Genomic DNA, 17,525 nt, shown 5'->3' on the forward strand with positions numbered 1-17,525 from the left:
TCGCACATACAGCACTCAGTGCGTGGCGACGGTCATCGCCCTTGGACTTTATACGGAACATCACGGCGACGGCAAGAACGTGCCCGGAGTGTCCACAGAAATGCTATCGCAATAATAAGTGGGCTTCTCCTCATACATATTTTTATTGCGGAGAAGACAGCTTTGGAGGCTGTGATACATGCATGCAGAGACGTAATACGCGCGCGCGCACGCACGCACGCACGCACGCACGCACGCACGCACGCACGCACGCACGCACGCACGCACGCACACGCACACGCACACACACACTTACACACACTTTGAATCAATGTTCCGTGCTTGAGCCACCGGTGGCAGCAACGACGCCTGGGGCACTGAAATGCCCCTGCCTTAATGTCAGTGGGTCAAATACTAACACTTCTAAAGCTCTTTGCAGCAGCGCAGTCCAAAACGAAAGCGAAAGAAGTTCTCTTAGCTATCGTGGAGTTGGGCGGCGTTTTGTCCTCATGGTCAAGCCCGAAAACTTAAGAACATTGATGCCACCCACAAGAGCTTGCCACGTGCATTGATGCGTTGTTCAGCGGGAGGCCCGCAGATACAATCTTGCTTTCGGATGCAGAGTGCTCTGCTTTAGAAACCTGTGCTTCTTGAGCAACATTATTTCGACTTCACTGTACGACAGTCGACGGCACCATAGGCAATATCATTATGCTATGTGTGCAGAAGGGTTTCTGCAGCCTCGAAATCCCGAGCGAAGATGTTCGAACTTTATCGTTTTTAGTCGCTTTTAGCCAACAGCGTAGATTCGCCGCATATAAGGCAGAGCAGAGGCGCACAACACTGAAGTACCAGCAATGTTTATAGGTAGAAGCTGTTAAAAGCATCCCCTCATCGAGGCACTTCACTGAAAGCGAAACTGAGCAAGAACCATTAGGGACACCTGCACCATACATATAGCACTTATTATGAAACTATACTTTTCATAAAGTTGACCTTTCCAAACCTTCTATGATAGGATAGGATAGGATAGAAATAACGTTTTAAAAATGGCGGGAACCGACGGTTTAACGCGTCGTGCCGTTGGCCACGCGTCGATCTAAGGTCGACACCGGGCCTGATGGATGGCCCATAGTTGAGCGTCCTTATGAATAGACTGCACTGCACTTTGAAGTTCGGGCGGGTATGTCCCGGAGGTAGCTTCGGTCGGGAATATGGCACAGTCCCACATGTTATGCCATTGGTCCACCGGAACCACTGCACAAACACCGCACGTACCACTTGGATAGAGTTCTGGGTGAAGCACGTGTAGTACTGCCGGGGCGAGGAGTGACCCGGTCTGCATGTGCCTTAGGATGACGGCCTTCTCCCGATGAGCACCGAGTGGGGAGGCGGCATTGTTCGTCGAGCTAAGCGGTAACACTTGGTAACTTCACCATAACTGGTCACTCGGTCCTTGGTTTCGAACCACCGCACGGAACGGTCACTCCCGGGAGCGCGGAGGGTAAGCGCTCGCGTCGCCGAATCGGCCGTGCTATGATTGGGGGTTCAATCCCATCGCTCGTGATCCGTTGTCAAGATTGGAGTCGGGCATGAATTAGTAAGTAGCTGGCCCACGCCGTCGTCCAACTTATCCACGCTGAGGACGTTGATGAAGGGAAGGACTGCTTCTCATCGAGAACGAGGAATATGGGTTTATTTACAGTATTTATATCAGTCTAACATGACTGCTTGAGAAAGTACATCAGTCTAACATGACTGCTTAAGAAAGTGTATCGAGCATCCGCACAACAGCCGTTCATAAACACTCGGTCCTTCCCCGATTCCAAGGTGGCGGAAACGTTCGTCCACTTATCGTAAACACGCCGCTTCTCCCCGGGACGGCTTACACACACACACACACACACACACACACACACACACACACACACACACACACACACACACACACACACACACACACACACACACACACACACACACACACACACACACACACACACACACACACACGCACGCACGCACGCACGCACGCACGCACGCACGCACGCACGCACGCACGCACGCACGCACGCACGCACGCACGCACGCACGCACGCACGCACACACACACACACACACACACACACACACACGCACGCACGCACGCACACACGCACACACGCACGCACGCACGCACACACACACACACACACACACACACACACACACACACACACACGCACACACGCACACACGCACACACGCACACACGCACGCACACACACACACAGGTGCATGGTCCGGAGCCGACGTCAGAGGGGCTTCGTAGAACTCGGAGCCGACCCGCGCAGTGCGTCCGGGTAGCCTTTGTCTTGCGTCTTGGTCGGCGCGTGGGAAGGGGTGTCCGACGACGTTCCCGCGGCAACTCCCCCATTCATAGCAGATCAGGTCCGCGTTGGAGAGTTCGGTAACAATAGTTGGCCCGCCGAACTCATTCAGTCACAACGGCGACGAGGCTAGAGCGTAACGGTGGCGGTTTCAGCACAAAGCCTGCTTCGTCAAACGCATCCTAGCTGAAGCGACGGAGAGTGGAGGACGCGCGTATTGTTCCTGACACAAAGTCGACTTAGTGACGCCATGGCTAGAGGTTGGCGGCGGCGCTCCAGGAAAGTTGCGGCCACTGTTGCAACTGGCCGGCAGAACTTGCGCTGCAGCTGGCCGTTCGTAACAGCCGTCTCGTTGTGGTTCGGTCAGAATGCACACTCGCCGGCGTGCGCCGGGAACCACTTGATGCGGATGGTGCTGCCGCGGTATTGAAGCAGGAGCTTGCCGATGATGGCGGCCGCGGGAGCGCAAACTCGCCCACTGGAAAAGTTGCGCTATGAAATTTTACCAAAATGTGTAAACAAATTCCTGGTACACTTCAGCAATGCTGATTACATACCATGTGTGCCACGTAACTTGTGCCAAAATTATATATATATATATATATATATATATATATATATATATATATATCTATATATATATATATATATATATATATATATATATATATATATATATATATATATATATATATATATATATATATATATATATTGTTACGTGTGGAAAAACACAGATTAAAGAGGCTATATACAGGCTATTTACACTGGAGACAGATCGCCAGGCCAACACTCGCTCGTGCCAAGGGCACAGACCCACTTCGTCGTCGTCCTCGCGGCGGCTCGTCCCTTGAGCATCGCTGGATGATATCGTAAAACTACCCCCCCGGCGGCAAAAGCGCCGTCACGGTGTTGTTAAGTCGCATAGCATAGCCTGACAAAACTTTGAACGTCTGCGGCTGTCTTCGGAAACGGAAAGTCTTGGACAGCACGAGTTTTGTCGGGATCAGGCTGTACTCCGGAAGCGTCAACGAGGTGGCCCAGAACAGTAATTTGGCGGCGGCCGAAACGACATTTCGACGAGTTCAGTTGCAGCTTCGCCTTTCGAAATACATCAAGTATAGCTGTTAGACGCTCAACGTGAGTGTCGAACGTGAGCGAGAAGACGATGGCGTCGTCGAGGTAGCAGAGACATGTGGACCATTTGAAACCACGGAGCAAGGAGTCCATCATACGCTCAAAGGTGGCAGGGGCGTTGAATAATCCAAACGGCATTACTTTAACTTGTTATAGGCCATCAGGTGTGGTGAACGCAGTTTTTTCTCTGTCCATATCGTCAACAGCAATCTGCCAGTATCCAGAACGAAGATCAATGGAAGAGAAATAGCTGGAACCGTGGAGGCAGTCAAGGGCGTCGTCTATACGTGGGAGCGGCTGGACGTCCTTCTTAGTAATGCTATTCAGAAGACGGTAGTCTACACAGAAGCGCCACGAGCCATCCTTCTTCTTAACCAACACTACAGGTGACGCCCAAGGACTCAAAGACGGCTCAATGATGTTTTTGTCCAGCATTTTGTTGACTTCACTTTGAATTACTCGGCGTTCCGACGCAGAAACTCGATACGGTCGTCGGTGAATGGGAGTAGCATCGCCAGTAAGAATCCGATGCTTGACCGCGAGCGTCTGGCCTAACGGGCGATCGTCGAAGTCGAAAATATCTCTGTAGGACGATAATACTTGATAAAGTTCGCAAGAAGCATCGGTCGATAAGGTTGCCACGTGATGGTTGCCGAGACAACCAACGGTGGCAAGGCAAATGCCTTGCGGTAGAATTTGCTTTGCCAATCCAAAGCTAAAGACAGGCATGCGAGTGCGGTTTGCAGTAATAGTAAGTATACTGAGAGGCACGGTAACGTCAAACTGTAGTGGAATGTTGGGCAGAGGAGTAACGAGGTACTCGCCATCAGGGACTGGTGGGGAAGACAAGAGTTCAATATAGGCTATTGACTTTGGCGGCAGCCGAATAAAGCCGGTGGGGCGTAGGCGGTACTGGGGTGCGTCAGAAGGTTCTGCGAGGATCGGCAACTCAAGGCGAAGGGTACTAGCAGAGCAGTCAATAAGAGTAGAATGTGCGGAGAGAAAATCGAGGCCGAGAATGAGGTCGTCGGGGCAATGAGCAATCACGGTGAAGAGGACAGGAGTGTGGCGGCCGGCGATGCTAACACGTGCCGTACACATGCCGATGATAGGCACAGTACCGCCATCTGCAACGCAGACGACGCGTGTCGACGCTGGGGTGAGGAGCTTGTTCAGTCGTCGTCGGAAGGCAGCACTCATAATAGAAAGACGTGCTCCTGCATCGATGAGTGCCTTGACAGGATAGCCATGAACGTCAACGTTAATAAGGTTTTGGTTCGTAGGTAACGTGAGGAGCGGATTTGAGGGCAGGGTGGACAACGCAGCTTCACATCCAGGAGCTGTAGTGCCTAGCTTTCCGGCTGGATCCGGGAGGCGATAGGCGGCGAAGAGAAGCGACGGGGTAGCGGCGAACGAGACTGATGGCGTCGAGGTGAGGGCGAGCGGCTGTAGCGAAGGTTCGGGGCAGGAGCATCAGCGGCAATGGGTTCATGGCGGGTGGCATAGGGAACAGAAGGTCCAAAGGGGCGGGAATGAGCGGCGGTGTATGTCCGAGGAGGAGGTGGCCATCGGTTGCGGCAGTGATGAGCGACGTGGCCGATGCGACAGCAGTGAAAGCAGATCGGCCTGTCATCAGGGGTACGCCATTCGGCCGGGTTGCGGCGAGATGTGGCAGAAAAGGACTGCCGGGGACGAGGAGGGCTGCTAGAGAACTGGGGAACTGTGGGTGTAGACGATGAACACATGGAGTTGAGACCCATGTTCTCAAATTCCTGTGTGACGACGGCCTGAATCAGCGCAATCGTGGTTGCTGTTGGATCGGGAGGCGTCGTGGAGAAAGCTGGCAAACAGGCAGCCTCGAGCTCGCGGCGAACAATACGAGTTACGTCGTCACAGGGGGTGGTCTGACGCGGTGGACCCTCACATGTCGACGTAGCAGCAGTGTTGGGTAGCCGCGTGATGTGATGTGTGATACGGCGGCTCTTAGCTTGTTCAAGGCGACGGCATTCTTTGATGATGGCGTCGATAGTCGAGACGTGGCCGAAAACAAGCAAATTGAAAGCATCGTCGGCGATGCCTTTTAGCACATGCGACACTTTATCTGCTTCAGACATAGTATCGTCAGCTTTGCGGCAGAGCGCCAAGACGTCGAGGATGTATGAAACGTACGGCTCTGTAGATGTCTTAACACGAGACACAAGAGCCTTTCTCGCGGCAGCCTTGCGCCCAATGGGGTCGCCGAACAGTTCCCTGAGTTTTTCTTTGAAACTGTCCCAACTGTATATCTCGTCGTCATGCGTTTGGTGCCACACGCGTGGGGTGCGGCCTAGATAAAAAGATGACATTGGCGAGCATGATCGTTGGGTCCCACCTGTTATTAGCACTGGCGTGTTCATAGAGCTTGATCCATTCGTCAACGTCCTCACCCTTCAGGCCAGAGAACACATTAGGGTCCCGATGTTGGGCAACCGTGATGATTGGAGCAGTCGGACAAGCCGAAGCCGTTGCAGAGGCGGTCTCGTCACCGGGAGGCATGGTGACAAGCTCGATGTACCGACCACTCCGGAGTTCCGTGGTGAGGACGGGGATCGCCGACCTCCACCAGAATGTTACGTGTGGAAAGACACAGATTAAAGAGGCTATATACAGGCTATTTACACTGGAGACAGATCACCAGGCCGACACTCGCTCGCGCCAAGGGCACAGACCCACTTCGTCGTAGCCCTTGCGGCGGCTCGTCCCTTTAGCATCGCTCGATGATATCGTAGTAATATATATATATATATGCAAGAGCCGCTTGGCTGGACAGAACCAAGGTACCGTTGTTTATCGTCGCCTTGAGCAGGTCAGACTATTTTTTGTAGTTTGCCTAACTACATAATTCGTTATTCTCAGTTAATTTAACTTCTTCCTTATTACATTCAGGGAAAAATTGTAAATGAGAATATTGTAGATTACAATGAAAAGTTTCTTATCCAGCTTCTGTTGCTCAATACATGCTACAATACGTACTACATCAGTCAAATTTTGCTGTAAATAGTATATTTGAGCAGTAATATTCTTTATTCTGTTTCATTTCTTTTTCGTCGGTTGTCTCTTAACGGAATGTCATAGTATAGCTCGCGCGTCACGCTAGCGAACGTAAGGGCACCTACATTTGAGCTGTCATGTGTCCAGAGAAGCAGACCTGTTCTTGCGATGTCATAAGCTGTATTTTTGGAGCCAGGGCGAGGCGCATTGTCCACCGTGAGGCGATTCGGACACGAGGAAATTGAGCTGCCTCCTCACTGAGTAGCCTTCTCACCGCAGCTGCTTTCGTCTCAAGAGATGCACCGTCGTTCTTCGAGACATGCGAGATTACCGACTTCACTGACACATTACATAAAAGTGATGGGATGATGTCGCTGGTTAGTTTAAGTGTCTATAAGGTGTAAAAATGGCAGTATGAATGACGGAGAAACTGGCGCTTGCAGCCAAATATCGCGTGCCTCAGGTGCCATATCTTACACGTAGTGGCTGAACCCCATACCGATTTGCGTGAATGGGAGCCCGAGGCATACGCGAGTTTTCCTGCGAAACTGCTAGCTCATGTGAGCTCAGCTTCTGCGCGTACGTGGCATTTCACAATGCATGAAGTTTTCACTACCTCCAACATAGGCGTCTGTGTGTTTTATTAATTTTCAACAATAATCGCTTATTTGCCACGATGAAGAGGAACCGCTTCTTCAGAGGTCATCATTACACATTGTCGACGTCTTGCAAGGTCCGTAGCAGCGCAGCTCCCTGAACTCGGCACTGGCTTCCATGGCAACCTGCTGCGAAGCATGCAAATTTCCAAGCGCCCAGACAATCGGTCAGGGCGGCAAGCAGACAAGCGCATCCGAGATCAATCAATCAATCAATCAATCAATCAATCAATCAATCAATCAATCAATCAATCAATCAATCAATCAATCAATCAATCAATCAATCAATCAATCAATCAATCAATCAATCAATCAATCAATCAATGTTTCGTAAAGCATGATACTAACGAGTTGGAGTTGCTCGCAAAAGTTGTTCGTCACGACAAGTTTATCATTGATGTTTGCGCACGCACACACGCACAGGTGCGTTAAAAAGCAGGCACACGCCAGTGCAAATACACGCGCGGGGCAGCTGCGTTCAAAGTCCAGTTTTCTCACATGCGCTATATTTATGGCGCTTAGGGCAACGTTATGTACCATTGGTCGGTCTTTGCCAGGCTCCGTACTGCACGCCATCCGCTCCCAGTAGATATCCCAGGTCGGCCATTGCCACCGACTGACGCGACGGGTCTGCCCTCAGGAGGCCGAGAACGCGGCCCAACCTCTGTTCTTCCAACTGCGAATCGCACGTCGGAGATGTCAACGCCAGGCGTAGGACATGCCCGTACAGACGTGTTAAAAGTAGAAGCATAGCGTTAGCGGTAGAAAAATATGGCGATCTATTTGTTCGTTAACAGCAGGCTATTTGTTATAAGTAAATAAAAATAAGAAATATATTTATTTACCATCTGGCACATCGCGCGTGTCTTCAACGCCCCTTTTAAGACCTTACTATTTTAAATTTCTTACGTTGTACACCAAGCGGCCAACGCCGCGTCATAATGAACGTCACTCACCGGGGGGTAGTCAAAAGCCCTTCTGCCCATACGAGGTATAGTGTTGGTTGTCTTCGAAAAGAACTGTCCCTGTGTCATTCCTAGAAGGGCTAGGCAGCAGCAAAGCTTCATTGGAACGTCTAGACGCAGCCAACCTGGAGGAACAACGTGATTTCTGGGAAGCTGTACCCGGGCACACGAGAACCACCATGAAAATGTCTACAAGTGAGAACTCGTGACAGAGTAAAAGCCTTGGGTAGTGAGGCTCTGGGATCGGCCTCTGCGTGCACACGTGTGCACTGTCGTGAGTGCAACAGAAATGCTGCAGCCAGCGTGATTGCTGTTCCGCCTGTAGACGTGTCAGCTTCCGTTTACGCTATAGCGAATCCACAAACATTTCTTTTTCGTGAAGGGCTGTCTCAAGGAAAAAAGAAACGTAGAAAAGAAACTTTTAAACATGAATGCAATCCTACGTCATGCGGGAGGTCATTCCAGTCTCCTAGCATGTTCGTGGACTTCCTGCATGAATCCACAAATGTGCTGACTGGAACGACCTGCTCACTGACACCGCGCTCGATTACGGTCGACATCGTTTCAAGAATGCCATCGAGTCGACCCTGAAATTAAGAAATCCCACATCCCTCTTTTAGGAGGCCTCGCGTACAGTTTCTACTTTGGGTCGTCCTCCTCCATAATACTGCGACTGTGTGTATTTAATGTTCACCAATAAAACTGAGTTGAATTGAAAGCCTCATAACTGGGGCCTCTGAGATGTAAATGAAGAACTTGCCCGAGACTTATGTAGGGCGCCAATTTCACCTGAATACGGCAACTTCTTTCAGACCCAAACATTGCGTCATTCCCTGAGGCATTGCCGATTCTCCCTATCACGATAAGGAGTTGCAACTTGCCGTGGCGCGTAACTTTCCCTTCTTCCGTTCAGGTTGAGCGCCGCTGCTCGTTGTGCGCAATTTTCACACTTACAATATACTTACCTTATTTGTCGCAAGGTACGTGAGATACGAGACGTCCTTGTGCACGAAGAACAATAACATCGACGTATATTTAGGCGTTTGGATAGTGTATACGTCTGTGAGAGAAATAGAAAGAGCAACTTTTGCACGAGCTGCAAGGCACAGATAATTAACCCGGCGGGAGGTGACACACGCGCTTTATTTGGTGAAAAAATGAGCACCCGGTGTGGATGGGCGGTGACATGGCGTCCCTTCGTTTTCTGGTGTTCAAATCTATACACAGTTGCCGTCTTAACTGGCAGTGGCAGTATTGCTTTCTTGGACACCTGAAATGTGAAAAGGTGCCTCTCGTGTGAGTCGTACCGTTGTCACGAGTGCCTGTGGCGTTGTTTGACACCGCAAATGCGACGAGGAAGCCTTATCAAGCAAACGTCGCCAGGGTAGAAACGGGGACAAGACCGCGAGAGCTCCCTACAGACAGTTTGGTGTTTTTAGAGAGAAACGAGTCTAAATGAAAGTGTTTACGTGGGCACAGTGCTTCGCACGTCCCTGCGTCTCTCGTGTGCGTGCGTGCGCGACAGCAAGGAAAAACACAAGCAAGGTGCACCGACCTGTTTCAACTCCCCCCTCCTGTTCGGTGACGACTGGTTGCGCCACGAGGACATTGGCCGTCTGGATGCGATAAGAGCATCTGACACCTCGTGACGCACAGCGTGCGGTAGGCACGTTGCGTTTGCAAGCTTACGACGACTGCGGCACATCTAGGCGTGGGACAAGTTGAGCGCGGGGTGGTTGCGATCAAGGACGGGGCAGACTACTGAAAAGGATACTGGACGAAAAGAAAGAGCTAAACCTATGTAGAATGATGAAGTATCTTAAAACATCGTTTTTAATAATTTTCTGGCAAGATGCTGATTACTAAAACAGAAAATGCAGGCTAAATTCGCATTTTTTTAAAATTTTGCGTCGAAACGATCCTACCGGTACACGAGTGTGACGTCATGAAGTTTAAAGTATTTTTGTGTTAAGGCTGTCGTGGGGCATTAAAAGTTCTCTCAACTTGCCGAGTTCAGTATCTGGCCATTTCGGATACAAATTAATCAGTTTTTGCCGATGAACAACTAGTAACACGGCGAACTGTTGCGGGAATTTAAGGCGGCGCCGCCACTGTAGCCTTTTCCTTATTGCGCCTTTCTTGGCTTACTCAGCCACCCCAAGCATTGAGAGCGGCTTCTTTATTACAGTAGAACGGTAATTTACTATTACAGAAGAAATTATTTTTTTCTCTTGGGTGTACCCTTACATAGCTCAAATCGTAATGGGTGCTAGCGAACTCCAGAACTACAGTGGTACGAAAGTTTACTTGCAGCGTAGACATCTCCTTAGAACATGAAGAACGAGAATATGCTCACCTCTCAGGGCTCGTCCGTTCTCCATCGCAGCTCTGCGGAGCAGAGTATAGCTGTACTCTGCGTCGGAGCACCCACACGCGACGTTTTTATATGCAGGCAGAGAGAACGCGCCTTGGTCGGTTTACTTCCTCGCGAAGTCAGCGGGCGAAACCCAATTATCACTTGGCAAGCGGGCGCCCGCGACATTAATCGAGATCAGCAGGCGCTGCTGGCAAGTCGCTTTATCCCTTTAGGTTGAGATACGTGCACGAACCACACAACACTCTCGACCGCCTCTATATTGCGCATTCGGCGTCCCAGCACGTGACAGGACGTCACTACCTTAGATGCTCGCGTTCTCTTCTTTTTTTTTTTGGCGTTGCGGCGTATCTATTTTAACCAAGGTGTCAGACAGTAACCTTGTTTGGTCCATTGCACCGAGCTTCCATGAGCTCCAAACACAATGTCACCTTCCTCGCAAAGGCCGTTCGCATGTAATACCTGCATTCAACGCATTCAAGGAGACAGCCATTGTGAGCACCGAAAGGAACTCAACTTTTTAAAGCATGACAGGCACCGGAAAACCTCGAAATGTCTCGTTTTAGTTGAACTTACGTCATCACCGTTCTTGATCATTGTTTCGCTACGAGACTAGCGGGCGCTCTAACTATATATATATATATATATATATATATATATATATATATATATATATATATATATATATATATATATATATATATATATATATATATATATATATATATATATATATATATGCACCAAGCCTTCTCTTTAAGAAAGGAAGCTATCGCAGGTGTAGTTTCTTTATATATAGCAGCGATGGAAGTCAAAAATAACTTCAGCCATATTTCTTGTCATTTGTCGCAAGTATAATCATCACCTTTCTTTATTGATATCAAACTTGAAGCGATGCTTCACACATTGAAATGAGTGCTTGTTATGCAAGGCTGTTTCTCGTGGAGTGTTCACAGTCTTTGGAAAAAGCCCCGTTTCTGATACAAACATGGCTATATTATCTTCTGCTAAGAGACAGTCTGTTTAAAAGATTGTGGTTGCAGCCGTGGAGTGTGCCACAATATGCGACAATCAAATGGTCGAGAAGAAAGAAAGAAACCGAAAAAAAAATGCGGACGCAGAAGTGAGAACTTCTATGCACAAAAATAAACTTCTGCAAACATTTTATTATGTACAAAGTCGTCCAGTTAACAATATGGTTTCTTAGCTGCATACAGTTATTTTTTCTTTCGTTTTTACACCAAGTAGGATGTATGGTATAGCGTACCAGAACATACATGTTGCATTTGCTTTTCCTCGCGCTATAGTGCCAACGCCTTTTTGCTTCAATGAAGACAAAAAGAAACGATCTGCGGCATGTTGAGTGGAGAGTTTTTTTTTTTTTTTTCAGAGATTCCCGCAACACACCGCGCAACGGCACAACCGAACACTCAGTTGGAGCCACGAGAATAAATCCTGGCACTTAGCGAGTGCTTCTCCGCATAAACACCAACTATCACAATCACGTCCGAGGCACAACAGGCGAGTACTTAGCGATGTCTTGTTCAAGGAATACACCATTTATATAAAACAAATGCTTTAAAGGCAGGTAAGAAACTGGGACAAAGCTGTGCTTGATTGTTGAACGTTCTTTTCCTCGCGAGCTTACCGCATCTGCCACGCTGCGCAACTTGGTCGTGCCTCCCAAGAATCACCAGGTTTCTTCGTAACTATGGCAATGCTGGAAAGATGGTTTGGCGGTGTTTGTCTGAAAAGTTGGGGCGGCCTGCTTCTTGTGCAACAGAGGAAATGTAGTGGATGAGTGAAATGCGCCAATGGTTGCTTAGGGACATGGCTAAGGCGTCATGTTTGCCGTGTTGGAATGACTGACCGAGTGTTTTGATAGAATTTGGTATTATCGTTTCCCAACTACATACTTCGCGTTGTTCTGAACGCACGGAGACACCCTCAGTTTCCTATTTTTGATAGGCTGCGCAGCTTGTAGCTTCGTTCTGCGGAGCGCATTGATCAGTGCTCTTCTCCGTAGCGCCGTGCTGAGAGCCTTGCTGAAATGATCTAAACTAGTCGCGATTTTCAGAGCACCGCCGGCGAGTGGCACCATGAAAATAATTCATTCAGCTGTGCTCACTGCCACCAAAGCCACTTCAGCATCGTCGCCACTCATCAGTTATTCGACACTGTTGGAAAGGCTGAATGGCGAGCTGGTGACGGAGGATGAGGTAATTCGGCTGCTGCGCTTGTCGGCCTGTCTCTCGTTCAGCGATTGTTGTAAGTTTGCAGACAGCCGCCTATGCGAGAGGAAAAAAGTACAAGGTGACAAAGTGATAAAGCGCTCTGAAAAATAATGATAAATAAGGTCGCCTCCAGCACTTTGCAGCATTTGCTTATTATGTGTAGGTAGCGTCCATATCAACGCCATAACTGCACCACAGTCAACATTTTCTGCCCTGGTTGGCCCTCTTTGGAACATTCCTGTCGTTATTCTTAAGAACAGATGGAATGCAAAGGTCTACGCACGAGCGCTAAACATCTGGAGTGGGGAAGGGGCATATGCCCACCAGTGTGGAACCCACGCTAAGAGCGATGAGGCAGCCCTTAACGCACTCGCTCACGCTCGGGTTATTTAGAAAGCGACTGCAATGACGTAGGACGGCAAAAGCCAGCGTCGTTTCATTAAGGTTTTGTCCGTAATTTGACCAGCCTCATAACGTTCGCTTCTTGGCCCGAGGTTGCGGAAATTATGCCCGCGGCAGTGCCTAGTTCAAGGTGTCTGAAAGATCACAGGGACCGTAGAGTACACAGCATCAGGACAACAGGTATCTGAATCACATTGTCTGCGCGGCAAAGTATTAACTCGAGGAATTCTACATACGTATAAAGACTGTTCAAGCATTCTCAAGAACACGCCGGGAAAAATACGATGTTCCACCCGCTTGTTCCCCGTCACAATAATACAGCGAATTCAAAGGGAGTCTCTCGCAATACGGCGTGGCTGCAGCATTCTGCGAGTGTCTTGTTCCGTAAGCAAAGCTTGCGCATTGCTTTGCTTGACGCGGCAGAGTGGTCACACCATGTGGCTGCCCAGCTTTCCGAGAACGCAACTCACCGCCGCAGCCTGCGGATGGCTGGGCGTTGCGCGCACAATGGAGTCCTGCGCGACTTGCGGTGCGTGACTTCGGGGCAGCAGTGATTCGCTGGGGTCGAACACGTCGTGTGGCGCAGCTGGCGCATAGACGGCGTCCGTGCAGCACTGTTCGATCTCAGGTTTTTCTTCACTAGGAGGTATTTCCTGCGAAAGTACCAGGGCATACGGTCCATGAAGGGTCGTATGCACACATGTTCAAACAGGCTCATGCCGGTCTAACGCGTCAATGTAAGCACTGTGACGTCTCGTGGTCCCACGGAACTGCAGGCCTCTGCTATAGCGCTCACCACTCAGAATACTGACCGGTATGATAGTCACGGCGGTGGTAGCCACTCCCAGACAGCGCTGATCCCGAGACGCCGATGTAACGAGCAATGATAGCGGCATTAGCTTTGAACAGCCGCTGAATGAGAGGAATAAATACTTGTTCGATGTGGTCTATTTCAGTTCACTAAGAAATTATATACAGGCAGCATGACGATATACTTTTTTTGAGGAAAATTAAATAAAAAGAAAGAGATGACAACGTCAAACTTGCGATCGTTACACAATGCCTATAAATATGCGTTCCGTGCACAGACAAAACGAAACAACATTCACGTAATCTGTGGACTACGTTTACGGCACTGTTTGAATTGCTTGAGAAGCTGCTGGAATAAGAATGACTTGATGAAATATTTGCTCTAAAACTTCTATCTCTGTGTAAGCGGTGGTAGAGGTTGGTGGGCTCAGAAGAAAAGTGCGCGCAAATAACATTGTCGATAATATGGGGAATTAACACATCACAGGAAGAGTGATTACTAAAACTAATAACGTGGACACCTTAACAGTTGCATATGGCGACTGGTATAAGAAGGAAAACCTTAGATGCAGCATTGTAAAATGTAGCAAACTGTTTTACGCTTATAGACTTACATATGTTATAGATTTGCTTTACCAGACACGGAACACCCCTCGTAAAATGTTTAGATCAGGCTGCAGCCTGTATCTAACAAATAGATGAGAAGACTGTCAATACAACACAGGCATCTGCGAATAGTGTTATGCGGTACGCATCGGTGGACTCTTTCTTTGGAAGATTTGTGACAGTTCATGCAGGCCAGAATGGCATATGAAAATGGGTACTGAACATTTCTTCCACTTGTCGACTGTCTGGATTCTGTCAGCTACGAAATCATATGCCTTGACGACCTTTACTCTGCCTTCGCAACTTTTCATATTATACTTCTCAGCTAGCTAACGACATTCGCGACTAGCCATAGCATAAGTCAGCACAGTGGAAAGGTAGTTACACGTTAGCAGAACAGGACAGAGGACGCCCGGTGTTGCCGTCTCAGAGGCTTAGTGTCCATGCGAATGTCTCTTACGAACAAGACTTCTTTTCATGCATCATGCAGAGGAGCTGCACAACTACGGCAAAAACTATCACGTTGTTAAACTTTAGTGCCAAGAGGATGCTGATCGCACTGCTGCTGGTGGTAAATGAAGCCTTGCGAACCTTGGTGTTTACTTACAGTTATGGCTTGACCAACGTAAACATCACTCGTCGCCATGGAGTGCCCGTCGAAGGTGGACTCATGGCTTGCGGAATTGCAAAACTGCATGTCCGCTGAATGGCCGACAGAGTTCTTCTCGGATGCTGCAAATAATTACAAAGAAGGAGGTTAATGTAATTAATGTCCTGAAGGCGATGACAGCTGAAGTACAAACAGAAGTGTAAAAGAAAAGCGACTAGGAAATTAAACAGGCCTGCAGAGAAAAACACGTAAATTCTATTTTTTTTCTTGAGTGAGGCAGAATAAGCGGATTTTATAGTTTACTGAGAATTCGACTTCCTCTAAAAGCATGTGAAATTCATCTGTGTCCTTGCTTCTGTCTCGTTCCGCGCTGTACCATGTGCAAATAATACATGTAGAACAATTACTTGGAAATATGTGTAGATTCAATGCACGTCGGGAATCTATGTTACTTGGACGTTTAGAGAAGCGGTTACCTGATGCTATAAAACTAAATACGATGCGCACAAAGTTAAATGTCTTTATCGTCATCTTATATGCCAACCTCTCCTCCTTTCTCTTAATTAAAATGTACTCCTCCTCCTCCATGTTATGTTAATTTCTATTCACTGCAAACGTGACAGTTTTAATGTCATGAGAGAGAGAGAGAGAGAGAGAGAGAGAGAGAGAGAGAGAGAGAGAGAGAGAGAGAGAGAGAGAGAGAGAGAACTTTTTAATGAAATGCAGATATTTTAGCCGGCATAATGACATCGCTGGCATGCTACTCTGCGCGTGGAAGGGAATGAGGGAGAGAAAGAGAGAGGCGCATAAAGAAGGAATAAGTTAAAAAAATTGATCAATGAGTTTCCTGACTCATGGGCAACGGCGTGCAATGGTAGAGTCCTTCATACTTCAGTGTATGCACCACCCTACAATGAGGTGACAGAATTCGCCGCGTGAAAGGTGCATGAGGATGACAGAGTAGAACTAAAGTTTGTCGAGTTGACCAATGTTTTTTTAAGTATGTAAATAAAAAGTTCATCGCACACCTCTGTTGCGTGAGGCAGGCTAAAGGGCCTAAGACATAGTCAAATGACAAAGGTCTCTGTGTAAGTGAATGCATGCAATGTTCATAGAACGCACGCTCGTCGACATACGCTCTATACTCAAACAGGATAATGCTACACGGTTTCTATTGAGCCACAGTTGTTGCAATTTGGACTTGTCACTTGACCGAAGCGGCACCGTAAGCCGTTTCCATAGGCGGTGCTCAGGTGAAGACGGTGAGATAGAGTTTACAGATGGCGAGCAATGCTGGATGAGAGTCTGGATCTGAGATTTGGTCCCGGCTCCGGCGGCCGCATTTCGATGGGGACGAAATGCGAAAACACCTGTGTACTTAGATTTAGGCGCACGTTAAAGAACCCCAGGTGGTCGAAATTTCCGGAATCCCCCACATACGGCGCGCCTCATAATCAGAAAGTGGTTTTTGCACGTAAAACCCAAAGATTTAGATCTGAGATTTGGGTCGATTGAGCAAAGGAAAGGGTAATTTTGGGTCGGCGAGCTCCAGAGCCGATCCTTTTCTTCAGAAGCAAATCTTTTAGCTAGTTGAGAAGCATCAGATCTGGTGAAACAAAACCGCTTATAGTTTATGTGTTGAAGACCTTTGCGTGCAGCTTCATCTGCTTTTTCGTTGGCCAGAATACCACAATGAGCCGGTATCCACTGAAATATGATACAGTGGCCTGATGGCCAAGTGACGTAAGTACGCAATGTTTATTTCCACACTACCGCGTCTACAAGCTATGTCCAAATGCGAACAGCAGTTCAAGTCAATGCAGAGTGTGAAATGTCGATGTAGTAATACCATGACGACAGAGGCAATGTTTGATGTTTGTCAACGTAAGAACGATAAGATGGGGTGTGCGCTGCGAGAGGTGCAACAGAAAATGCAGTGAACCTCTATGATGGAAGACAAAGGTGAACAGTTCGTTTTGTGTGCTTGGAAATAAAATTGCACGCATCTTGTATGTATTTGCATAGCCTTTAATTGAGACGCTTCACGAAAGTATCACTTAACGTTGATTTCAACAAATACATCGGAACTGCCGTAATATTTTTTTTTCTGTGTGAACTATTCGGCGAGACAGTACTACAGCTATACAGGCACAATTAGCAGCCACTGTCAGCAAATTTCGAGTGAATTCGCTAAGAAAGGTTCGCTTTAACAAGATCATGGACTGCTAATTTTATCGTCTAAGAGAAATGTGAAGCAATAACATTTGAGAGGTTATATCATACGATGTTCTACGGCCAGAAATCTGCGCTAAGTAGACGGTTGCGTCTCCGCCGCAGCAGCAGCCTGCTCGGG

At 48.2% G+C, this 17,525-nt stretch overlaps 2 protein-coding genes across 2 annotated transcripts in view; both read right to left on the bottom strand.

Annotated features, from left to right (window-relative positions):
• Nucleotides 1–7,104: 7,104 nt before the first annotated feature.
• On the bottom strand, nt 7,105–10,707 carry LOC142581797 (uncharacterized). Its single transcript, XM_075691251.1, has 4 exons — nt 10,493–10,707; nt 8,128–8,261; nt 7,709–7,847; nt 7,105–7,300 (listed from the first exon to the last, which is right to left on the bottom strand). Exons 1-4 carry the CDS (start codon nt 10,515–10,517, stop codon nt 7,224–7,226), a joined length of 375 nt encoding a protein of 124 aa, XP_075547366.1. The 5' UTR covers nt 10,518–10,707; the 3' UTR covers nt 7,105–7,223.
• Nucleotides 10,708–11,634: 927 nt separating this feature from the next.
• The window catches only part of LOC142582244 (nephrin-like), a 71,817-nt gene continuing 65,926 nt past the window's right edge, over nt 11,635–17,525 (bottom strand). Inside the window, exons 19-20 of the mRNA XM_075691707.1 lie at nt 15,170–15,294; nt 11,635–13,799 (exon numbers count right to left, since the gene is read on the bottom strand). Coding sequence (XP_075547822.1) covers nt 13,575–13,799; nt 15,170–15,294 — 350 coding nt within the window. The 3' untranslated portion in view covers nt 11,635–13,574. The remainder of the gene's footprint in view (nt 13,800–15,169; nt 15,295–17,525) is intronic.

This window comes from Dermacentor variabilis, chromosome 5 (assembly GCF_050947875.1).
Source record: "Dermacentor variabilis isolate Ectoservices chromosome 5, ASM5094787v1, whole genome shotgun sequence".
Taxonomy (NCBI): Eukaryota; Metazoa; Arthropoda; class Arachnida; order Ixodida; family Ixodidae; genus Dermacentor; species Dermacentor variabilis.